The sequence below is a fragment of the Myxine glutinosa genome, chromosome 10 (assembly GCF_964187855.1).
Source record: "Myxine glutinosa chromosome 10, kmMyxGlut1.1, whole genome shotgun sequence".
In the NCBI taxonomy this organism is placed as follows: Eukaryota; Metazoa; Chordata; class Myxini; order Myxiniformes; family Myxinidae; genus Myxine; species Myxine glutinosa.
In genome coordinates, this window is record NC_136270.1 from 89,962,706 (window position 1) to 89,984,815 (window position 22,110).

At 43.7% G+C, this 22,110-nt stretch overlaps 2 protein-coding genes across 2 annotated transcripts in view; one reads left to right on the forward strand and one right to left on the reverse strand.

Moving 5' to 3' along the window:
* On the forward strand, window positions 1-8,952 carry SYS1 (SYS1 golgi trafficking protein). Its single transcript, XM_068126536.2, has 3 exons — window positions 1-336; window positions 2,101-2,168; window positions 8,418-8,952. Exons 1-3 carry the CDS (start codon window positions 145-147, stop codon window positions 8,656-8,658), a joined length of 501 nt encoding a protein of 166 aa, XP_067982637.1. The 5' UTR covers window positions 1-144; the 3' UTR covers window positions 8,659-8,952.
* The window catches only part of LOC137433986 (AP-3 complex subunit mu-2), a 27,066-nt gene continuing 13,684 nt past the window's right edge, over window positions 8,729-22,110 (reverse strand). The window contains exons 5-10 of the mRNA XM_068126534.2: window positions 18,689-18,826; window positions 17,092-17,177; window positions 16,833-16,966; window positions 14,340-14,550; window positions 10,369-10,513; window positions 8,729-9,187 (exon numbers count right to left, since the gene is read on the reverse strand). Coding sequence (XP_067982635.1) covers window positions 9,087-9,187; window positions 10,369-10,513; window positions 14,340-14,550; window positions 16,833-16,966; window positions 17,092-17,177; window positions 18,689-18,826 — 815 coding nt within the window. The 3' untranslated portion in view covers window positions 8,729-9,086. The remainder of the gene's footprint in view (window positions 9,188-10,368; window positions 10,514-14,339; window positions 14,551-16,832; window positions 16,967-17,091; window positions 17,178-18,688; window positions 18,827-22,110) is intronic.

Below are 22,110 nucleotides of genomic sequence, written 5' to 3' on the forward strand. Positions count from 1 at the left end.
GCATCAACATCGTATATTTTTGTCAGGGTTGTTTATATTCGAATTGTTGGTGATGATGTGAGCATATTTACTGAATTTAAAGGTTAAAGTGTTTGATACACTGAGATACCTGACGTCTTCACTTCTAAAAACGTTGAAATAAGAATGTGGCGTTGCGTAACAAAAAGAGATCTAATGGCAGGCCGGTTCCGTAGTACAATTTGGGACCCTGTGCTTATCATGTCCCAGATAGCTCTTGTCCAAAGCATATTTTATTCAGGCGTGGGCTTGTGGCTCGCAATGCTTGATGCGATGCTAGATGCGCCACGATCGCTTCAACAGGTCTTCAGATACGAGGTATGGTATTCGAGTTACCAAATCCCTTTTCCCGATCTGTCTGAAAACATGTAGTGGGAGGGAGGAGCATATACTATAATTGTTACGGATGCGAGGAGAAGGAAGAGGAGGCAGAGTAGGGTGGTGGGGAAGAGGAAGGTGGTTGGGAAGAGGAGGAGGAAGAGGAAGGTGGTTGGGAAGAGGAGGAGGAAGAGGAGGGTGGTGGGGAAGAAGAGGGTGGTGGGGAAGAGGAGGGTGGTGAGGAAGGCGTGGAGGGGTGTTAGGGTGGTGGGGGAAGGCGAGAAGGGGGTGTTAGGGTGGTGGGGGAAGGCGTGAAGGGTGTGTTAGGGTGGTGGAGGAAGGCGAGGAGGGGGTGTTAGGGTGGTGGGGGAAGGCGAGAAGGGGGTGTTAGGGTGGTGGGGGAAGGCGAGAAGGGGATGTTAGTGTGGTGGGGGAAGGCGAGAAGGGTGTGTTAGGGTGGTGGAGGAAGGCGAGGAGGGGGTGTTAGGGTGGTGGGGAAGAAGAGGGTGGTGGGGAAGAGGAGGGTGGTGAGGAAGGCGTGGAGGGGTGTTAGGGTGGTGGGGGAAGGCGAGAAGGGGGTGTTAGGGTGGTGGGGGAAGGCGTGAAGGGTGTGTTAGGGTGGTGGAGGAAGGCGAGGAGGGGGTGTTAGGGTGGTGGGGGAAGGCGAGAAGGGGGTGTTAGGGTGGTGGGGGAAGGCGAGAAGGGGATGTTAGTGTGGTGGGGGAAGGCGAGAAGGGTGTGTTAGGGTGGTGGAGGAAGGCGAGGAGGGGGTGTTAGGGTGGTGGGGGAAGGCGAGAAGGGGATGTTAGTGTGGTGGGGGAAGGCAAGAATGGGGTATTAGGGTGGTGGGGGAAGGCGAGAAGGGGGTGTTATGGTGGTGGGAGAAGGGGGTGTTAGGGTGGTGGGAGAAGGGGGTGTTAGGGTGGTGGGGGAAGGGGAGAAGGGGGTGTTAGGGTGGTGGGGGAAGGGGAGAAGGGGGTGTTCGGGTGGTGGGAGAAGGGGGTGGTGGGGGAAGGGGAGAAGGGGGTGTTAGGGTGGTGGGGGAAGGGGAGAAGGGGGTGTTAAGGTGGTGGGGGAAGTGGAGAAGGGGGTGTTAGGGTGGTGGGAGAAGGGGGGGTTTGGATGGTGGGGGAAGGCGAGGAGGAGGGGTTTGGATGGTGGGGGAAGGCAAGGAGGATGATGGGGGTAGGTGAGGAGGAGGAAGGTGGTGTGGTGTGTGGGAGGTGAGGAAGAGGGTGGGGTGGTGTGTGGGAGGTGAGGAGGGTGGTGGGTGGGATGGTGAGGAGGGTAATCATTTGATGAGTGGTGAGGATGCAAATCCATTTGCACGCACTGTTAAAATAACTTGAATTGAATAAATTGTACTTAGTAAGATGATCGAATGAGATACTTAAGACAAGCTACAAAGATCTTATGTTTGTTCTTCAATTTAGCATCAATCTTGAGTTATACCTGTAATAACACTCGCATTTGTACAGCACAGGTGTAGTATCATTGAGGCAAAAACCATTGAGGTAATGGGAAGTTTGGGTGATCTGGGGGGAAAGTTAGTAATGAGGGGTTTTAGGGGTTGCTTAATGCACAACTCTACTTCCTTGCGTGACGCTCAGCATTTGAGAGGATAGAGCATGGACCAACAACGTTGGGAAGGCAGTGGCAAACCATCCAGTGCAACCCTCATCAAGAAACTGCTTCGGCAGCACCGACGCTTCGTGGAGAGTAAGGTTCAGATTTTTAATGCAAAACTGCTTTCTGCATTTGCAGCTACTCGAGTTCTCCAGCACTCATGGACGGGTTCCAATGTTCGCCTTCACATTCAATGCTCTTACCTGGTAAACAACCGACAATGCTACAAATTACCTGTTGTTAGTTCAGTGAAAAGATGTATGGTTGTTGTAGCTACCCTTGTTAAATTCTTCAAATGGCCTGTATTCTCTCTTTTTGGAATGTTTGTTTTGTCTTAGTTTCAGCAACCCTTTTAATTTAACCTACATGGTGTTTGCACTCCGATTGCATTTTTTAATCTAGAGACACACAGAGAGAGTGAAGAGCAAGTCCTACCACAGAGCGAAACGTGGTTTTGAGAGATGGATGCGTATCTCACCTCAATCCGCAAATAATTAACTGTCTCAATCACGAACCTCGAGATACACTACATGACCAAATGTATGTGGACACCCGAACATCAAACATCTCATTCCAAAACCATTGGCATTAATATGGAGTTTATACCCCTTTTGCTGCTATAACAGCCTCCACTCTTCTGGGAAGGCTTTCCACTAGACGTTGGCACATTGCTGTGGGGATTTGCTTCCATTCAGCCACAAGAGCATCAGTGAGGTCGGGCACTGATGTTGGGTGATTAGGCCTGGCTCGGTCAGTGTTCCAATTCATCCCAAAGGTGTTCGATGGGGTTGAGGTCAGGGCTCTGTGCAGGCCAGTCACATTCTTCCACACCGATCTCGACAAACCTTTCTGTATGGACCTCGCTTTGTGCACGAGGACATTGTCATGCTGAAACAGAAAAGGGCCTTCCCCAAACTTTTGCCACAAAGTTGGAAGTACACAATCGTCTAGAATGTCATTGTATGCTGTAGCGTTAAGATTTCCCTTCACTGGAACTAAGGGGCCTAGCCCGAACCATAAAAACAGCCCAGACCATTATTCCTACTCCACCAAACTTTACATTTGGCACTATGCATTCGGGCAGGTAGCGTTCTCCTGGCATCCGCCAAACACAGATTAATCCGCCTGACTGCCAGATGGTGAAGCATGATTCGTCACTCCAGAGAACGCGTTTCCACTGCTCCAGAGTCCAATGGCGGCGAGCTTCACACCACTCCAGCTGCCGCTGGGCATTGCGCATGGTGATCTTAGGCTTGTGTGTGGCTGCTCGGCCATGGAAACCCATTTCATAAAGCTCCCGACGAACAGTTGTTGTGCTGACTTTGCTTCCAGAGGAAGTTTGGAACTCAGTCGTGAGTTTTGCAACCAAGGACAGACGATTTTTATGCGCTACGCACTTCAGCACTCGGCGATCCCATTATGTGAGGTTGTTCTGTGTGGCCTACCACTTCGCTGCTGAGCTGTTGTTGCTCCTAGACGTTTCCACATCACAATAACAGCACTTACAGTTGACCAGGTCAGCTCTAGCAGGGCAAAAATTTGACGAACTGACTTGTTGGAAAGGTGGCATCCTATGACGGTGCCACGTTGAAAGTCACTGAGCTCTTCAGTATGGCCCATTCTACTGCCAATGTTTGTCTATGGAGATTGCATGGCTGTGTGCTTGATTATATATACCTGTCAGCAATGGGTGTGGCTGAAACAGCCGAATCCACTGAGGGGTGTCCGCATACTTTTGATCATGTTGTGTCGTGTATTGAAAGTAAGAAATTCAGTAATTCGTAAGTGAGTGAGTGACTGATTTTCCAACTGCCTGGATCATCAGTTGTGGGATCTTCACAAAGATTTTGACCCTTTCTGCCAAGAACCTCTCCAAATTATGGAAACGACCTTGGCTGTTGGTCAACCTCAGTAATTTCACAACCTCAGATGTGTCCATATGTTTAGTCAATCCAAAAATGCAACCCCACAATTCAAACTTTCAACTGTATGTATATATACATATATTTACCTCTGCCACCAAAGGTGGATGGAGGTTATGTTTTCACCCCTGTCTGTCCGTTTCTGAACAAAATATCTCAAAAAGTTGTGGACGGATTCGGACTAAATTTGGCAGAGATGTAGCTTATGTGACGAGGACAAAATGATTAGATTTTGGTGAAGATCCGGATTCGGATCCGGCTACTAGAATTTAAGTGATTCTTCACCATTGGGAGATAGGGCCAAAAACTATACATAACAGTATATCTCAAAAAGTTGTGTTTGGATTTGGATGAAACTTGGTGGACCGGTTGGGTGTCTGACAAGGACGATTCGATTTTGGTGAAGATCCGGATCCGGCTGGTTTAATTTTTTTTAAGTGATTCTTCACCATTGAGTGATATGGCCAACCAGGCGGAGGTATGCTCTCGACTGAGTGCCGTTCTAGTGACATATGTTTCTACCTTAGATGTTATAGCATTTCAGCTTTTCATTTTTAATTTGTGAAAATTTCAAATACATGTGTTCACTTTGTTTGTGGGGTATTTTGTGTCGATCGGTGACAAAATGTTTAAATTTAATCCATTTCAAATTTAGGCTGCAACACAATAAAATGTGAAGCAGTGTGAATACTTTCTGAAGGCACTGTGTATATATTTATCTTTATAAATATATGCATACGGCATGACAAGGATAGCTGTCCGTTCGTCCATTCCCTGTTATGCTGATTGGCTATGTGAGGCTAGGTGCACTGTGATTGGCTCCTGGCAAGATTATCGTATAGGCTTAGCAAAAGTGGAACTCATGGCCTAAATAAGTATGTCGAAATCTAGAGTAATAAATAATTCAGAAAATAATTCGGAAAAAAACAATTTTTTTGAAACCCGATATATAATGAAATAATATGCTGCGGGGGACGTGAGGTAAAACTGCTCCAAACAGAAGTGTTGTATTCCCAATCACCATGAGTTTCCTATAACTTTTCTCTTCAGTGTGAAAAACACCAACAACGAATATTAAAAGCATCATCAAATGTCAAAAGGTTGCAGCCCATTGGCATCACAGACGTTCAGAGGCACACAGTTTGCGTAGGCCCCAGGCTTCAAGCCTTCCGGTCTTTCGGATAATTCCTTTATGGCCCAGTGGAATTGGAATCAATCCAAGCTATATAAACACGATGTATTATATTTGCACAAAAAGAATAGCAATGTTTTGGCTTCATTACATAACCTGAGTTGCTATTTGTTCAAGGCATCGAACAATCAAGCCAGCATTTGGTGCCTATGGAAACCTCATTATTAAAAAAATTAACAAGCAAATGAGGCTCTGTTTGTACATCGCCTGCGTTGTTTTTTATTATTTCTGAAGCAATTGAGACTGTGCTTATGCACCGTAGTTTTGTGCATTTTGCATTTACACCTGAAGCACACCAAAGAAACCCTGCCTAACGATTTGACCCGCTCATGTTTAGAATCCCATGTCGACCCGTTCCTGTTTCCCTTATTGCAAATAAATTAATGGGATGTAATCCATAACATTGTGTGTATAATTCCCGTGGTTTGTTGAGTTTTTTGCACCCGTCATGATTGTATCGTAAAGATTTATTAAAAGCTGATATATTTGATTATTTGATTTTATTTTGCACCATATTTTGATTTTATTTTATTACCGGCCAGGGACACCAGTTGCGATCTTTTCGTATTTGGATTCTACTTTTTGTGTCGACTTTTGTTGCTCACTTGAACGTCATTGTCTGTTCTTTGTTGTTGCTCTTCCAGAAGCTTTGATGATGTGTAAAAATACAAAATCCAGTATTCTTTTATTATGCGTCTCTTTGTTAATATGAATCGTTTATTCATAAAGTAGTGCCACAAGGGCATAAGATCGCCGTCCACATGTAGCGACTGTTATTGATCGGGTCTCACCGGAGTGTTTCTTTGTGTCCGCACACTACATCTTTTTTCACTGGTAACGTCTTTCGCTCCCAAAAATGTCTGTTTGCAGTTTTGAACTCCAACTCCTGCGCCGTACCTTCACCCAATTAATTAATCTACCGTTGGAAAAGTAATCATCGGCTTACTTGGTTGGAAAAAAAAACAACAAAAAAAACTGTTGGCATGGTCATGTATTCTGTTCGAACGCACATGAAGAAGAGGGGATAGAGGGGAGGGGGATGTTATGCTAGCTTTCCCCATCACTTGGGATGGTTACACACGTGTGTGTGTGTGTGTGTGTGTTTATATATTATCCTCTTCCCTTTATAAGGAGTCAGGTCCGATGGCACGGAGTTCCTGCCCTGACCACAATACTACTCCGCCCCTCTGTCCTCAGCCACATCTCTCCACCCACCAACCACCCCCACCTTACTTGTATCCCTCTTCACACAATCCTCCCATCTCAACTGTGGTCTACCTCTTTTCCTCCTACCTTGTTCTCTCAAAATATCCGCTCTTTGCCATGCTCTTCCCCCATCTGTACCAAATGTCCAGCTCATCAGTTTCGGCGTTTCACCAATCTCCCCATTAAGCTCATCTGCATGCCAATCTCCTCCCTCGGTTCATCCATTCTCCTTCTATCTACCCTCTTCACTCCCGCAATCCTCCTGACTCAGTTGTTCTCGCAAACCTGCAACCTCTGTTGTTGTCTCTGTCAGTGCCACCATATCCAGACCGTAAAGGTAGGCTGGCATTACACGACATCAGAACCTTTCCTTTGACTCTCTCTGAAATCTTTCTATCTGCCATTACACCCTCCACTCTCCTCCACACTTTGAGCTACCTGAATCCTCCTCCGCACTTCTGCTCTGACTTAGCCTCACCGGTCACTGTCCCACCCAGATCCTCAAACCTATTTCCTACCCCTCTAACCTGATATTTTTATTTTCTCTGCTGCCCAAACCCACATCACCTCAATCTCCCCCATGCTCATTTTCAGCCCATGTTTCTCAAATGCCTTGTGATTACGGGGTACCTGGTGGGTACATAACCATGCCAGGTTCCTGGTGTCGTAGAAAGCTGAAATTTGGCATGCCATCGGACATCAAAGCCAATACACTGGTAAATATAACAGAACCTTCGGAAAGCGGCCGTAAATGAAAATTTACGTTAAAAAACAACAACCAGTAAATGCATACATAAAAAAATAATCAAAACCTCAGTCAATATCTAGCATTTGAAAATTGTAATTTCTATAACTGTAAACTGTGAAATAAACGTGACAATAATGTCTGTAAATGAAATGTTTTTAAAGCTACCGTAAATTAAAATTTACGCAAAAAACCCAAAACAAACCGTACTTGCATACAAAGTTTGGTTTGTTATTGCTTACACAGTGTGTAAGCATACTGTGTGTGTGTGTGTGTGTGTGTGTGTGTGTGTGTGTGTGTGTGTGTGTGTGTGTGTGTGTGTGTGTGTGTGTGTGTGTGTATGGATACATAAACTTCAGACACAAATCCCTCATGGCATAAATTTTGATGATTAAAGAATGTTCCTACATCAACCCAATCAAATCATTAACCGTAACCCATTCATTCATTCATTCATACATTCACCCATTCATTCATTCTACCTTTATATGTCATTTATATAAATATATTATATGAATATAAATGGTATATGAATATATGCTTGTGTGTTTATGTATGTATGTATCTCTATATTTGTTTGTGCACGTGCACCGGAACTGTAACGCAAACGGTAACTAAGCTGCGCTTCACTTCCGTTGAACTTGGGGAAATGAATGAGTGAGCTTTGGCATGGCTCTTCCTTTTGCATGCATTTTCTACACATATCACACATCTTACACACATATCATGATACATACTTGACTGATATACATGCCTGTTGTTTTTGTAGACTAAGAAGAAGACCTTTGTTGGTCGAAAGCTTGTCAAATTAAAGATCGACGTCCTGAAGCTACGTCCACGTCTGATTTAACCTCCCGATTATTTATTTAATGCAAATGAGACGCCCTGCTCGTACTGTGGAGTTTCTACTATTTCTCAGTTCTATATATATAAATAAAATAAGCTTTGTGCTCCTTCAACTCCAATCAATCCTTAGTTTTGTAATTGGAAAATTTTGTGCCATTCTTTGTCGACCCAAACCTGTCATTTAAAAAAACTTGAAAAGGAACTCGAGGTTACGTCATGAAAAGTGATACCTTTTCATTATCGACTGAAGGCCTGTCTGATTAATCCAACATAAAATGAAGTGCCCTGGTTCAAAAGTACAGCATTCGTATATCTTATGCTCTGGATTGTAAAATAAATAAGGATATCATTTTATGGCAGGCAGTTCTTTAAGTTTCCTGTCCCACATGTAAGCACGAGTCGACAAATTATATATTTTATATATAGTATGTCGATCTATTCGAGTAACCTTATGTAAAACACAGTTCAGGTTTACACCAAACTCTAACCTCACAAGTCCTTTTAAATCCAATGCTCTTCATTTTCAACCCTTCACCTTCCACAGTGCAGTGGGTCTGTGGATGTTTGTGCGACGGGGGCGGCAGTGTTTAGATTTTGCCTTAACTGCACACGGATTCCACCTGCTGGCATGCTGGGGGTACAACAGTCATCTTCCAAGTGCTGTTTCGTGGTGGCTGGTCCAGCTCATCGCCGTGACGATCACTGCGGTGCTTGCAGAGTACTTGTGCATGCGATCGGAACTGCGTGCGATACCCCTGGGGCTCGGACGCAAGGCGGATCTGTAGTCATTTCCAATATCATAATTCCTGGCATTGTTTATTTTTAAGATAAATACTGCACAAAAAAGAACAACCATGGTGTTTATGATGTTTATCAAAGGGACTTTGTCATCACTTTAAAGGTGCAAAACTTTCTTGCATCAGAGGTTTTCACAACAGCAGCAGCAGCAACAACAAACGTTCTCATTAATATCTGCATCAATTTACCAGATAACATACAAGCTAATGAGTTTGTGTACAGGCTGTCATAATGGTTTATAATTGTGGATTTTTTTTTAAAATAAAGTGTGAATAATCCTGTCTCGGTTAATTTTAAACAACACAAATGAAGAGGTTTATCACGTGTTTGGCATTTGGTCCCCACGATATGCCATTGCCAATTGCAGACGCTCAAATTAACAGGCTCTGGTTGAATTTATCCATTGGTCATTCGTTTAAATGCGGACGTGGAAGCGGCCGGCTTTGCTGACATATTTTACACCTTTGAATGGTTTGTACTTCTCTCCATAAAGGTCCAAACGGGTCACTTTCAGCCCTGCAGAGAATAAGGGCAGCGGTGTTAATAACAGGAATGGTGGGGCAGAAAGGTGACAAAAGATAAGTGTAAGGTAGCAAAGGACAAAACGAGGGAGATACAAAGATGGTAGAAGTTTAATTGAGTGTGAGGGCTTGGGCAATAGGAGTTGCAGAAGCCAGGATTTTATTCTGTGTATAGTGGTACGCACACCACTCTGAGCTGTCTAACCTGGGTTCGAACCCCGACCCAGCTATAAACTCATCCCGGTGTTTCACAAGCAGGGTGATTCATCAATGTATGTGCCATCCCTCGGATGGACGTTAAACCGCGTGTCCTATCTGGTAATATTTTTGGACATTAAAAATCCTAGTGTCCTCAAAGGATAGGTGAGTTTGGGGTAAACAAGGTACAAATTCCTGCACCCTCAATCAAGTATCCTGCATCGGAGTATCCACCTTCCAGAGGCCATTTTTTCACTTCCTTCCAGGGTTTCAAGCAAGCAGTGCACCACCCCCATCCTGACCCATGATCTTTATTTTACCCCCATTACCCCTTCCTAACACAACCCTCTCAATGCTGATTTCAGTGTTTGTTCTTTCTCTCATCGAGCACATTCCCTTGTTGATTTTGCACAATGTTGCCCCGATACCCCACTGCCGATTAAACCTTGCTCTTCCGTGAGCCTCACTCTAGAGGAAAATACAACAACACCAACATCGGTTGATTAGTTGGTTCAAAAGCCGACAAAGCGATGAATGTGAAACTTTTTTCTTCAAAATAGTACGACATTTTATGTGGAATAAAAAAAATATTATAATGCTCTACTTGAAAGATTAGATGTCTGAAATAATTGTGCTCTCTCTTTTTATCAAAATTCCTTTATCCCCCATTGGACCAAATTCCATCAATTATTTTCAACCCCATTAGTTATTTATTTTATTGATCAGCTGACTTTCTAAGGAAAGCAACGTTAAGATACTCGAACCTGCGATGGTGAGTGCCGTATGTTTATCTATTCTGTACATACATCATCATATGATGAGCTACAGAACCAAAGGCCATGGCACCCGGCCCGTGAGTATGTAACGATACTTTTACTTCGCTTTCGAGCAAGTCCACGGAATTATGACTTGGAATATGTGTGGGAGAAGAAGAGGATGGAGGAAATGAATTAGAACCAAGTGCTTGCTCAAACATACCAGAAATGGCGAGCTGAGGAATGCGGAATGAAAGAGAGAGTGTGGGGTTTCCGTCGGGAGGTAAGGAACCAGGCGATAACGAAATGGATCCACGGAGAGAGGGTGGCTTTTGAGGATTAATTTTCCCCACCTCCCATGTCAGGACCTGGAAAAAGATAATGTAAAGGTCAACCAAACTGCAATACAAATCAAGGGTATAAGCATTAACAGCAACAAACAATGGAGAAGCCAATAATAATGATATAGTATGTGCGTAGGACCAGGCGGTTAACAAGAAATGCGGACCAGGGGGTTAACAAGGGGAGATGCAGAAAATAGGGCAAAATGGAGAACATTGTCATGGGGACCGCAAGGCTAACCCCCGCTCTTGCAGGGAAAATGGCCTTAAAATGCCTGTTGTTGTATGTGCGTTCAGACAAGTAGGAAGGAGAGAAAAGAAAGGAGCTAGATATTTGGTAACAGTTATGGTGACAATACGTTTTCACCTTTACGGACTGTCTGAGTAAGACATAACCTGTGTTGAAAACCTCTTCCAGAAAGTAGAAAAGGCATTTGACAGCAGACGTCGGTGGGCAGGTAGGTGGGCTTGAGGAAAGATGGATGGGGGAAAGAGTGGGTAAAACAAGAGTAGATATGAAGGAAGAGAAGGTTGTGAGATGGCAAACCATACTTTTGTGACCACTGGTCATCACAGAGGTTTGGTATTCTTGAGGAGTAGCTCACCTAACGAATGCTGTGAATGTTCCATCCACAAGGCTCAAGCCAGGAGTGTGAAGGATGCAATACTGCTCACTTTACTGAGAGAATATAAAACAACAGCTCAATTCTATCTAACGAGGAACCAACTGATTACTTGAAAGGCTCACCAACATCGACTCAACATCCATCTCCTCGGTCACAAGCAAACAATGACTACACATTGCGTGTGTACTGTGTGCAGACAACATTTCAAAGCTGGCCTCCAAAGTCGGTCACCGTCTGGGCATCCTCCATCGTAAAAAATCCTTCCTTGGCACACCTGAACTCCTATCCACCTACGAGGCTTATTCCGCAGCTTTATGGAGTACTGCTCTCCCCTCTTGGCTGCCTCTCCTACCTCACACCTTGCTCAGCTTGACACCATGGAAACCAAGGCCTTCAAGATCATTGGAATCTCTCGCGATGAAGCCGAGTCTATGGGTCTCTCACTTCACCATTGCCGACAGCTCAGTGGTCTCTTGTCTTCTTCCGCCTCCTTTCTGGTCTTGCACCCTTTGCCCTCTCCATGCTCCCCCCTCTGGCAGGTATCTGCAGGACGTATGTGGTCAAACAGCAACCCCCCTCTTGGTGAAACTGCCAAAATCCAGAACAAATGCTCACCTTCACTCATTTGTTCCTCTTTTTTCCCACCTGTGGAACCAACTTTCACATCCTCTTCAACCCCTTTCTTCCCTCCAGGTCTTCAAGACAGCTGTTCACCACCATCTTAAATCATACCACATCCAAAAGTATGATATTTTTCTACACATGTTAAACGACGCCTCCTTCCCTCCCAAAATTTTGCTTTTGTATCCATCTTATCCACCCCTTGTGTTGTCCCCTACCTCTCGTCGTTACCCGCATTCCTTGTTTGTCTGTCTCGGTCTATTTTCTCCTTCTGACCTGCTGTTGGAATTTCCTCCTCCTGCTATTCCTTTTGTTATGTTGCATCCTAATCCATTGTGTTCTAACTCTTCCATGAACCTTGGCCAAAAAAAATAAAATACAATGTATAGAAAAAAAAAGAATTCACTGCTGGAACTGGAACTTCTTCAACAACTCATTCTAAACTCAACTTGTACCATCTATAACTACAAGAGTCACGTCATTCTGGAAAGAAGAATCCTTCGAGAACCACTTCACGTCATGCAATATCCTGATTTGGATGTTGCTGCACATTCACCGTAGCAGAATCAACATCCTGGGAAAACCATCACAGGTAAAAAGGAGGAGTTCTACCATAATCTTTGAAAGGTGATTTAAGTTGAGCACCAAATACTGCTTATAAATAGTGCTGTCCACATCCCATAAACTAGAGCAATGCGACTGCATCGCCAATATGCCTCTGCGTAGTCTCTGCCCATGAAAACGGGGAGATGCCCTCGTTCACTATCCTAAAAATAAACAAGTTTGATTTTAAATACCTTCAGCTGTTCTCAAGTATCACATTTTTACCAGGCATGACAGGTTTCACATCGATCGGTGAAGCTTTTTCGGAGGTTTTTTTTTTTTGAATATCACCGTTCAAGCTAATATGGCTGCCAGACCACGTGACATATGACATCAAAAATGTACACTCTGCATACGTATGGATAGGGAATCATGTTTGTGAAGTTTCGTGTTGATCGGATAAGGTTCGTTTTTTCTATCCAAGATGGCTGCCAATCCACATGACCTACGATGTCATCATTTTCAAACTATATGCAGCAATGGTGTTAAATGACATTTGTACAGTTTCGTATCGATAGGCTAAGCGTTTTTTGAGATATAATTATTTAATATTCTCTTTCAATCCAAAATATGACCGATGACGTTTTTGTTATCAACTTTTAATCGCCATGCTTATTCAATGACGCACACAAAGTTTAGTGTCGGTCGCTTTGGTGGTTTGGTAGAAGATGATTTTTAAAAAGGTATTAGGTTAAATCCAATATGGCTGCCAAATCATGTGACCTATGATGTCATAAATTTAATATTTCAATACAAATGGGTCATTGATCATGTGCATGCAATTTCAGATTTTTAGGATAAGGCATTTGATTAAAACATTTATGGCGCCGATGGTGTCATCATTACCATTTTTTGTTTCCCATTGGGAGTACTTGACAATGTGCCAAGTTTAAAATTTTTCCATTCAGTGGTTTCCGAGAAATATATATTTTAATTATTTGAGTTCAATCCAATATGGCTGCCATACCACGTGCTCTATGACGTCACAATTATCATAAAAACATTCTACATGGGTAACGCCCCTCCCCTCAAAGTTTTGTCTCAATCGGACATGTTTTTGCTGAGAAAAGCGAGGTTTAGCGACGACCCGAAAACATAATGCCTCCGGCCACGTTGGGGGCTCCATTGTCAGCAGATACAGTATTGACATCATTTGATTACATTTCGTTTTAACTATCACTGTTATGGGAATACCCTCCCCAGTTATGGGAAAAGCAAGCAAAAATGTCCATCCCAACTGATGGGAAAAGTTTAAGTTAATCTAACAATTTAAATAATTTCATGAAATTATTTAAATTTAAATTATTCTAATTATTTCACGAAAAAGGTTAATATGGTTGAACTTGGTTTCATTCAGAGCCAAAGCTCCGAGCTACTTATACGTTATACCGTCCACCCCAAAATGGTCGCGCAACATCAGGCGGCGGAGATTCAATTAGTCTAAAAAGAGGGCAAAATATCCTACTTGCAAAATAAAATTTGACTTCAACATTGTTCATGCCTGTTCTCCCGTCATTTCAAAAGTGAATGTTGAGCTTTGCAAACGCAGGAAGCGGCCGCTGTAAACGGGAGAGAGACGAACAGACAGACACCACTGTTCGTAATATATAATAGATGACTACCCTTCCAAGGAACTTCAACACAAAGAGACTATTCAGCACATCAAGCCTGCACAATGGTTGCCAAACTATGGCAGTTTTTTTGAATACAGAGCCAAGGCTCAAGGAAGAACAAGAACACTTCATGGATCAAGACGCAACAGGATAAAAGGAACAGCAGAGAGGGAGGCACACCAACAGTGGAGTTGAAGGACAAAATAGAGGGAGCCATGCCCTCTTTTGAGACAAATCCAACCTCTGCCGCCCGATGTTGCACCACCATTTCGTCACTGGGGGCGGGTACTTTAGTTTGCTTTTCCCATCACTGGGGATGGGCACTTTTGCAAATTATATATGATGCTCGTTTTGCCTGTTTTCTTTGTGCAAATACATTTTACAACTCACCTTAGAGACAGGGTCAAGGCTGGCTGTTCCCTGGCTTGGTGTTAACGATGCCGTCGACACCTGCTGGGGCAGTGGCATCGTCATCGAGACGGCTTCCAGGACTTTTCCAAGTGTATGTCGGGGAGCGAGTCCCAGCTCAAGTCTACCCTGAGCTCCACCCGGTGCTCCCCAGCTCAAGGAGTGACGGACAGATATTGGAATGGCCACAAGGCTAGGAAGGAGCATAAGTGGCGAAAAAAGCGTGCATTAGGAAATGCAGACAAAATAGCACCTGTCCACATCAATAATACAACGGCGATCTGTCTGTCCAGCATCCGATGTCTCATCGCTTCACGTATCATCACCAAACTACATAGGCATAATTAATAATGTCTTTACAATTATACTTACAGCAAATCAAATTGTAACTTTTATTCTGTTCGGCAGTCAAAAGTAGACTTTTGTCAAAGCATTCATCATGCCACGTGACTTCACAAAATTCTGGTAAATGGCGCTTCAAGCCCAACCGACATGGGATCATCTCCTTTTAGTCTATTCGGTATGGGAAATGTTCCATGGCCCAACTGTCCTGTACAGGTATATCTGCTAGTTCTTAAACAATTTAACGAGACTATTGGTATTGCACTTGCAGTGTTTTTTTTTTAAATCATGACTTTCAATATTGATGTCTTAATTTTCCTGAACATCAATAATGTTTTACTGAAGGTGAAGGTTTGTGAAAGGGCTAACGGTTGTGCAAATTGAAGAGAATCAGGAGAGGGAGTGGGTAGGAAAGAAGTTGGCATTTGGGGAAGAAAAACAAGAATAATTTGTTGGATGATGGAGGAAGGTTAGTCAATAATTTCGTGTGCACCACGTGACTGCTAGCTTGCATCATTGCTGGGGATGTGGCCGTGCCACTGATGAGAAGGAATTTGTTACGTGTAGGTTGGAGCAGGAATTTGTAATTTGTTCAGGGTGCCGGCGATAGTTCGCGTACTCCGCCCAAGGGACACCGTGGGATATTTAACCTACACTAACTAACGCGAGCAGATGGGACGCCTAGTTTAACATTCATCTGAGAGACGACGACACACTGATGCTTCACCCTTCCCTGGAGACACCACGGTGAGTTTATAGCTGGGCCGAGATTGGAACCCAGGCTAGACGGGTTAAAGGTGAGTATGCATACTTCCAGACCATCCTAGGAAGAGTGGTTAAAGTTGCTGATTAGTTGGAGAAAATAAAAAGCGGTGGTGAGTAGAGTACTTTTGAACGTAAAAATAACCATTCCTAATGTACATAGTTCATTTGACTGATCGGTTATTTGATGATGTTCTAGATCGTAAAATAATGCATTGTTCTTGTCCTGAGAACACTGCAGTTTGACCAAACCAATAAGACGTTCTTGGTGAAGAGCAGGATTTGCTCTGTCGGCCTGCATGACGCCAGAAGAGCCTGTGCTTTTTAATGTCCAGAAATAAATTGGCAGTATAAATAAAAGGTACTCGCGATAAATAAATAAACTAGAACAATACGACTGTCGCCAATATGCCTCTGCATAGTCCCACAACGGGTAGATGCCATCACTCTGCATATGTATGGGTAGGGGATCACGCTTGTGAAGTTTCGGGTTGATCAGGTAAGGTTCGTTTTTCTATCCAAGATGGCTGCCAAACCACGTGACCTATGACATCGTCATTTTCAAACTATATGCAACAGTGTTGTTAGATGATATTTGTAAAATTTCGCATCAATAGGGTGAGTGGTTTCAGAGATATAATTTAATGTTTTCCTTCAATCCAATATGGCTGCCAAACCATGTGACCTATGATGTCGTAAATTTAATATTTCAAAATAAATGCGTCATCGATCATGTGCATGCAATTTCAGATTTTTAGGATAAGGAATTCGATTAAAACATTTTTGGCTGGTATACCACATCACCTATGATGTCATCATTATCATGCTTTTGTTCCCCATTGGGAGCACTTGACAATGTGGCAAGTTTCAAATTATTCCTTTCAGCAGTTTCCGAGAAATAATTTTTTAATTATTTGCTTTTAATCCAAAATGGCTGCCATACCACGTGACCTTCGACGTCACAATGTTCATAAAAACATTCTGCACGGGTGTCACTCTTACCCTGAAAGTTTCGTCTCAATCGGACATATGGTTGCTGAGAAAAAACGAGGTTTAGCCCGTACGGACGGACGACCCGAAAACATAATGCCTCCGGCGAATTTGTCGGCGGAGGCATAAAAACATCACTTTATCCAAACAATGCCTCACTGGTAGTCATTTACCACCTCCAACCACTCATACCCTGATGGACCTGGGCCTTTCTCAAAGATGCATTTGTTTATGTTGTTGCTCAAAGTTATTGGCGAAACAAATTGCATCATGATCAAATTGTCATGATCAAAATTGCATCATTACGAGACGTGGTCAGGCTAATGTGAAAATGACAATGGAAACCAATAATAACGAAAAGCCTCGTTATCCCAGAACTACTTCTGGGAGCCAACGTGGTAAGACAGCAGACGGAATGTGCCATCCGGTGGCACGAATGATAAAACCCTCTCTGCATCCCAGCGTTTGTAGCGCACACACGGATGGAAGCTGACATCATCCAGCAGTCGTGGGTTCTGCGAGTCGCACGGAAAGAATGGGGAAACAATGTTCGAATGAGTATTAAAAAAATTAACAACCGAGGGTTCCACCAAAAAAAAAATCCATACATTTCATTCAAGCCAATGTGTTCGTTGCACACCAGGAAAGAAAGGGTTAAGTCTGGCATTCCGCTGAGTTTGACGCATGCGTCGATCACACCCTGAATCTCAGCAGCAACAGCAGAGCCTCAAAAAGAAAGACAGGCAATGGGAAGAAAGTGACTTTTTGAGCATTAGGCCTTCATCGGAGCATAAAGATGAACGCAAAAAGGTAAAAGCAATCTACTAAACCGTTTGCAGCCACCATTGCCAGAGGTGTGTGAGACCTAGGAAGATCTCAGGTCCACAAAATCCCTCGGTCCCTTCATACTGGCACTAAATTAGCTAACATTTTGGCTTCTGGTACCTTCCTTATTGCAATGAGCTATTTCATATACAACTTTAAGGTACCTCTCTGCAATTGTCTCCTTTGTTTAACGCAAAATGAAACAGGTTGAACAAATTAGGAATTGAATAACAAACTAGAAAGCATCTGAAAATGCAAACACTGTCCACGTCCGTTTGTACTCGGACGTATTCTTCTTCCAGAAGCTAAACATGACAAAAACAGTTTTAAAAACTAGAACGGCACTCGATACAGGGCATACCTCCGCCAGGTGAACAGTTTACATTTTGTAGACCAGAAAAATCACAATACAGAATCAAATTTAATCAAAATCATCTGTCCCCAACTTTTTGAGATATACTGCTACCGTATATATCGTTTTTGGCCCCATCTCCTAATGGTGAAGAATCACTTAAAAATTTAAATAACTCATAGCCGAATCCATATTCAGGTCTTCACCAAAATCGAATCGTCCTCGTCACACACCCAACCCGTCCACCAAGTTTCGTCCAAATCCGTCCACAATCTTTTGAGATATCCTGTTCACAAACAAACAGACAGACAAAAGGGTGAAAATACAAAATGAAAGTTAACGATCTTAAGCAGCCTTGACCTTTGAGCTTTTGATCTAAAATAAATAATCAGGTTTTAGCTTTTGATTGGTGAATTATGTGACTCAATATGCAATTCTTAAAATTTCAGGTCGATCAGTTAAAATTTGGCGATTTTATGTGATGTTGACATTTAACCTTTTGACAAAATTATTAATTTATCTTCTCCATATTCCCATAATGAAACTTTTTTGAAAATTTGATGACAAAACTCAAATGGGGAATTTACATTTCAGGTCAATCGGATGAAAGTTGACGATTTTATGTGACACTGACCTTTGACCTTTGGACAAAATTATTAATTTTCCTTCTCCATATTATCATAATCAAACTTTGTTGAAAATTTGATGACAAAACTCAAATGGTAAAAAAGTTACGGCCTGGACAGACACAAATACAGACAGAGACAAATACAGACGGAGACAGACACACAGAGTTATTGCAAAACCCCGTCTCCCGCTGTGCGGGGAACAGGATATTAACAAATTTGTATGTTGGGAAGACTAGATGGCAAGAGAGGAAAGGGGCATCCAACAGACATATGGTTCGATCGAATCAAAGAACTGGATGGAACCAATCTAATGAACCTTATCGATGCTGCCCAAGATCACAGAATATGGCAGAATATGGGAGTCACTAGATCTCGGACACGAGATGATATAAATCATAATCATCATCGTGAAAAGTGTCGGTCAAAATTACCTGTGGTGTCGATGATCGCTTCTATCTCTTCAATTACATCAAAGTAGGCTTCGTTATTAGAGTAGCGGACACCAGCTCGACGCCACGGCACATTGGACAGCTGCCCGGATGGAAGTGTTTCTCCAACATTTGTACTCCCTGGAATAAAGAGAGTTCCAAGAAAATCTTAGTGGAACTCCAGTAGTGAAGGCAGTGCTCAACATTTGTATTGTATGCGTTCCACCTGGGCTGTACCAGGTCCGATCCAAAATTGACATTGTGTTTACTCAGCAAAAAATGAAACACCTGAACACGACTACGAGACAAACTGGAGTCTAGAGCACACGACATCCCATGCAGTGTTCAAGTGTATAAAGTAGTTCAATAAAATAAAATAAAAATTAAAAGGTTGTTAAAAAAAAACAATTCCAGAAATTTAGCACGATTGGAGCAGTCTTATACACCAACCACCCTTATACACCACCCGATTTAACATATCCAAGTACTGCTAAACGGAAGGGTTTTGGAAGTAACAAGAAGGCAATTTGTGGTCTGCAGTGTTCCAGCATATATTTAAATGAAATAAATATTATGAAAGTCATATTAAAAAGATACACCACCACATATTTTTCAGCACTACACCACCACGACATAAATACAGGGTCCTTTCTTGGCTTTAAACATTGCAGAAGAGATTTTTTTTTAAATCCCACCCATGTCTGAAGGAAGTGGCTCAGTTTGGCATTTTAAATATGAAATCGGCAAAGCCTGGAAGCAAATCGAACCCGTTAGAACCCCTTAGAATTACCCTTTTAGAATTCTTTCGAATTGCACTTTAGAACCCTTTAAACCCATTAGAATTGCACTTTAGAACCCTTTAGAAATAAACACAATAGGCTAGAAGAGTTCTTCTTCTTCTTTATTGACGGACGGACGGACGGACATAGCAAAATATTGAAGCGGCTTCACCGCTCCAAAAAACTACCAAATGACGAGAGCACTGGTAAGTGACATTTTATTGTGGTAATAAGATCATGTCCTTGTTAACGCAATTTTTTTTTTTTTTTGGATACAAGATCAAGGCTCGTCTAAGAGCGAACATTAATCGCAAAAAAAAAAACTGACACATAGAACATATAATAAAGGGAGCGGGAGACAAGATTGGGAGAGAGAAGGAAGCACACAAGTACAACATTTGAGAACAGAGACATCGGGAGATCTGTGGGAGGGCAAGGGCTTGGGGGGAGGGGGCGTGGGAAGGGGGGTGTGGGGGGTGGGGAAGGTCAAAAAAACAAAACACATGGACACCGCTAGGACTTCCAGGAAAGAAGTCGGTATTTCAGAAAAGTGGATCTGGGGTGAATTAACGGGGGAAGAAAATATCAAGGTTTTGGATGGGGGAAGATAAGAGATGGTGGTGAACAGTGGTTTTAAAGACCTGGAGGGAGGAGTGGGATTGAAGAGAGTGAAGGAGTTTGTTCCAGAGGTGGGAAAAAAGAGGAATGGTAGAGTGAAGGTGAGAAGAGAGTCTTGATTTTGGCAGTTTCACCAGAAGAGGATTGCTGGCAGATCTTGTGCGACCTGTGGGAATATTTGGGGGACACGGCACAGACAGAGCTGGGGGAGGTAGGCCAGAGAGGAGTCGGTAGAAAACAAAGTCCACCAACCTACCTGCGGTGAGTGAGTGAGTGAAAGGCCCTCAGAGTTAGCTTCATCGCGGGAGATTCCAATGATTCTGAAAGCTTTGGTTTCAACAGCGTGAAGCCGAGCTAGGTGTGAGGCATGAGCACCAGCCCAGAGGGGAGACCAGTATTCCATTGAGCTGTGGATGAAAGCATTGTACGTGGTGAGGAGCCCAGGTGTGCCAAGGAAGGACTTTGCACGACGGAGGATGCCCAGTCGGCGACTGGCTTTGGAGGCCAGCTTGGAAATGTAGTTTTCCCAGGAAAGATCATTGCAGATAGTGAGACCCAAGAGCTTGAGTGACAGAACTTCTTGGAGAGGATTGTTGAGAAAGTAGATGGGAGGGTTGTTCAGTCAGTCTTTTCGGAGAGACATAGTAAGAGTGTGAGATTTGTCAGGATTGAAAGACATGTTCCACTTGTTTGACCAGTCTGTGATTTTGTCCAAGTCTGTAGAGAGGATGGATGGACAATCCCTCAACAATGGATGGAGGTCCTCAATGCCAAACAGGAAATTAGAGCTGTCTCCCTTGACATATCACGTGCCTTCGATACGGTCTGGCACCCCGCTCTGCTCACCAAACTCTCCTCCTTTGGTATCCATGGAAATCTCCACGCATGGCTGGCGGACTTCCTCTCTAGTCGTAGTCAACGTGTGGCCCTGAATGGGTTTCTCTCATCTCCTCTTCCTGTTCAGGCTGGAGTTCCCCAAGGCAGTGTTCTGGGTCCTGTGCTTTTTCTGGTCTTCATCAATGATCTCTCTGACTCTCTTGAAAATCCTCTCCATCTCTTTGCTGATGACTCTGCTCTCTGTCGCTCCATTCCTCATCCCTCAGATCGGCAGTCTGCAGCCTCCTCACTCTCTGCAGACCTGGACAAAATCACAGACTGGGCAAACAAGTGGAACATGTCTTTCAATCCTGACAAATCTCACACTCTTACGATGTCTCTCCGAAAAGACCGACTGGACAACCGTCCCATCCACTTTCTGAATAATCCTCTCCAAGAAGTTCTGTCACTCAAGCTTTTGGGTCTCACTATCTGCCATGATCTTTCCTGGGAAAACCACATTTCAAATCTGGCCTCCAAAGCCAGTCGCCGAATGGGCATCCTCCGTCGTGCGAAGTCCTTCCTTGGCACACCTGAGCTCCTCACCACATACAAGGCTTTCATCCGCAGCTCAGTGGAATACTGCTCTCCCCTCTGGCCTGGTGCTCCTGCCTCACACCTAGCTCGTCTTCACGCTGTTGAAATCAAAGCGTTCAGAATCATTGGAATCTCCCGCGATGAAGCTAAGTCCAAGGGCCTTTCACTCACTCACCGCAGGCAGGTTGGTGGTCTTTCCGTCTTCTACCGACTCCTCTCTGGCCTTGCCCCCCCAGCTCTCTCTGGGCTCTGTCCCCCAAATATTCCTACAGGTCGCACAAGATCTGCCTGCAACCCTCTTATGGTTAAACTGCCAAAATCAAGACTCTCTGCTCACCTTCACTTCTTCATTCCTCTTTTCTCCCACCTCTGGAACAAACTCCCTCACTCTCTTCAATCCCACTCCACCCTCCAGGTCTTTAAAACAGCTGTTCACCACCATCTCTTATCTTCCCCCATCCAAAACCTGATCTTTTCTACCCCCGCTAACTTCACCCCAAATCCACTTTTTTGAAATACCAACTTCTGTCCTGGAAGTCCTTGGTGTCCTTGTGTCTTATACTTCTCCCACCCCCCCCCCCCCCCCCCAATCACACGCCTCCTCCCCCCAAGCCC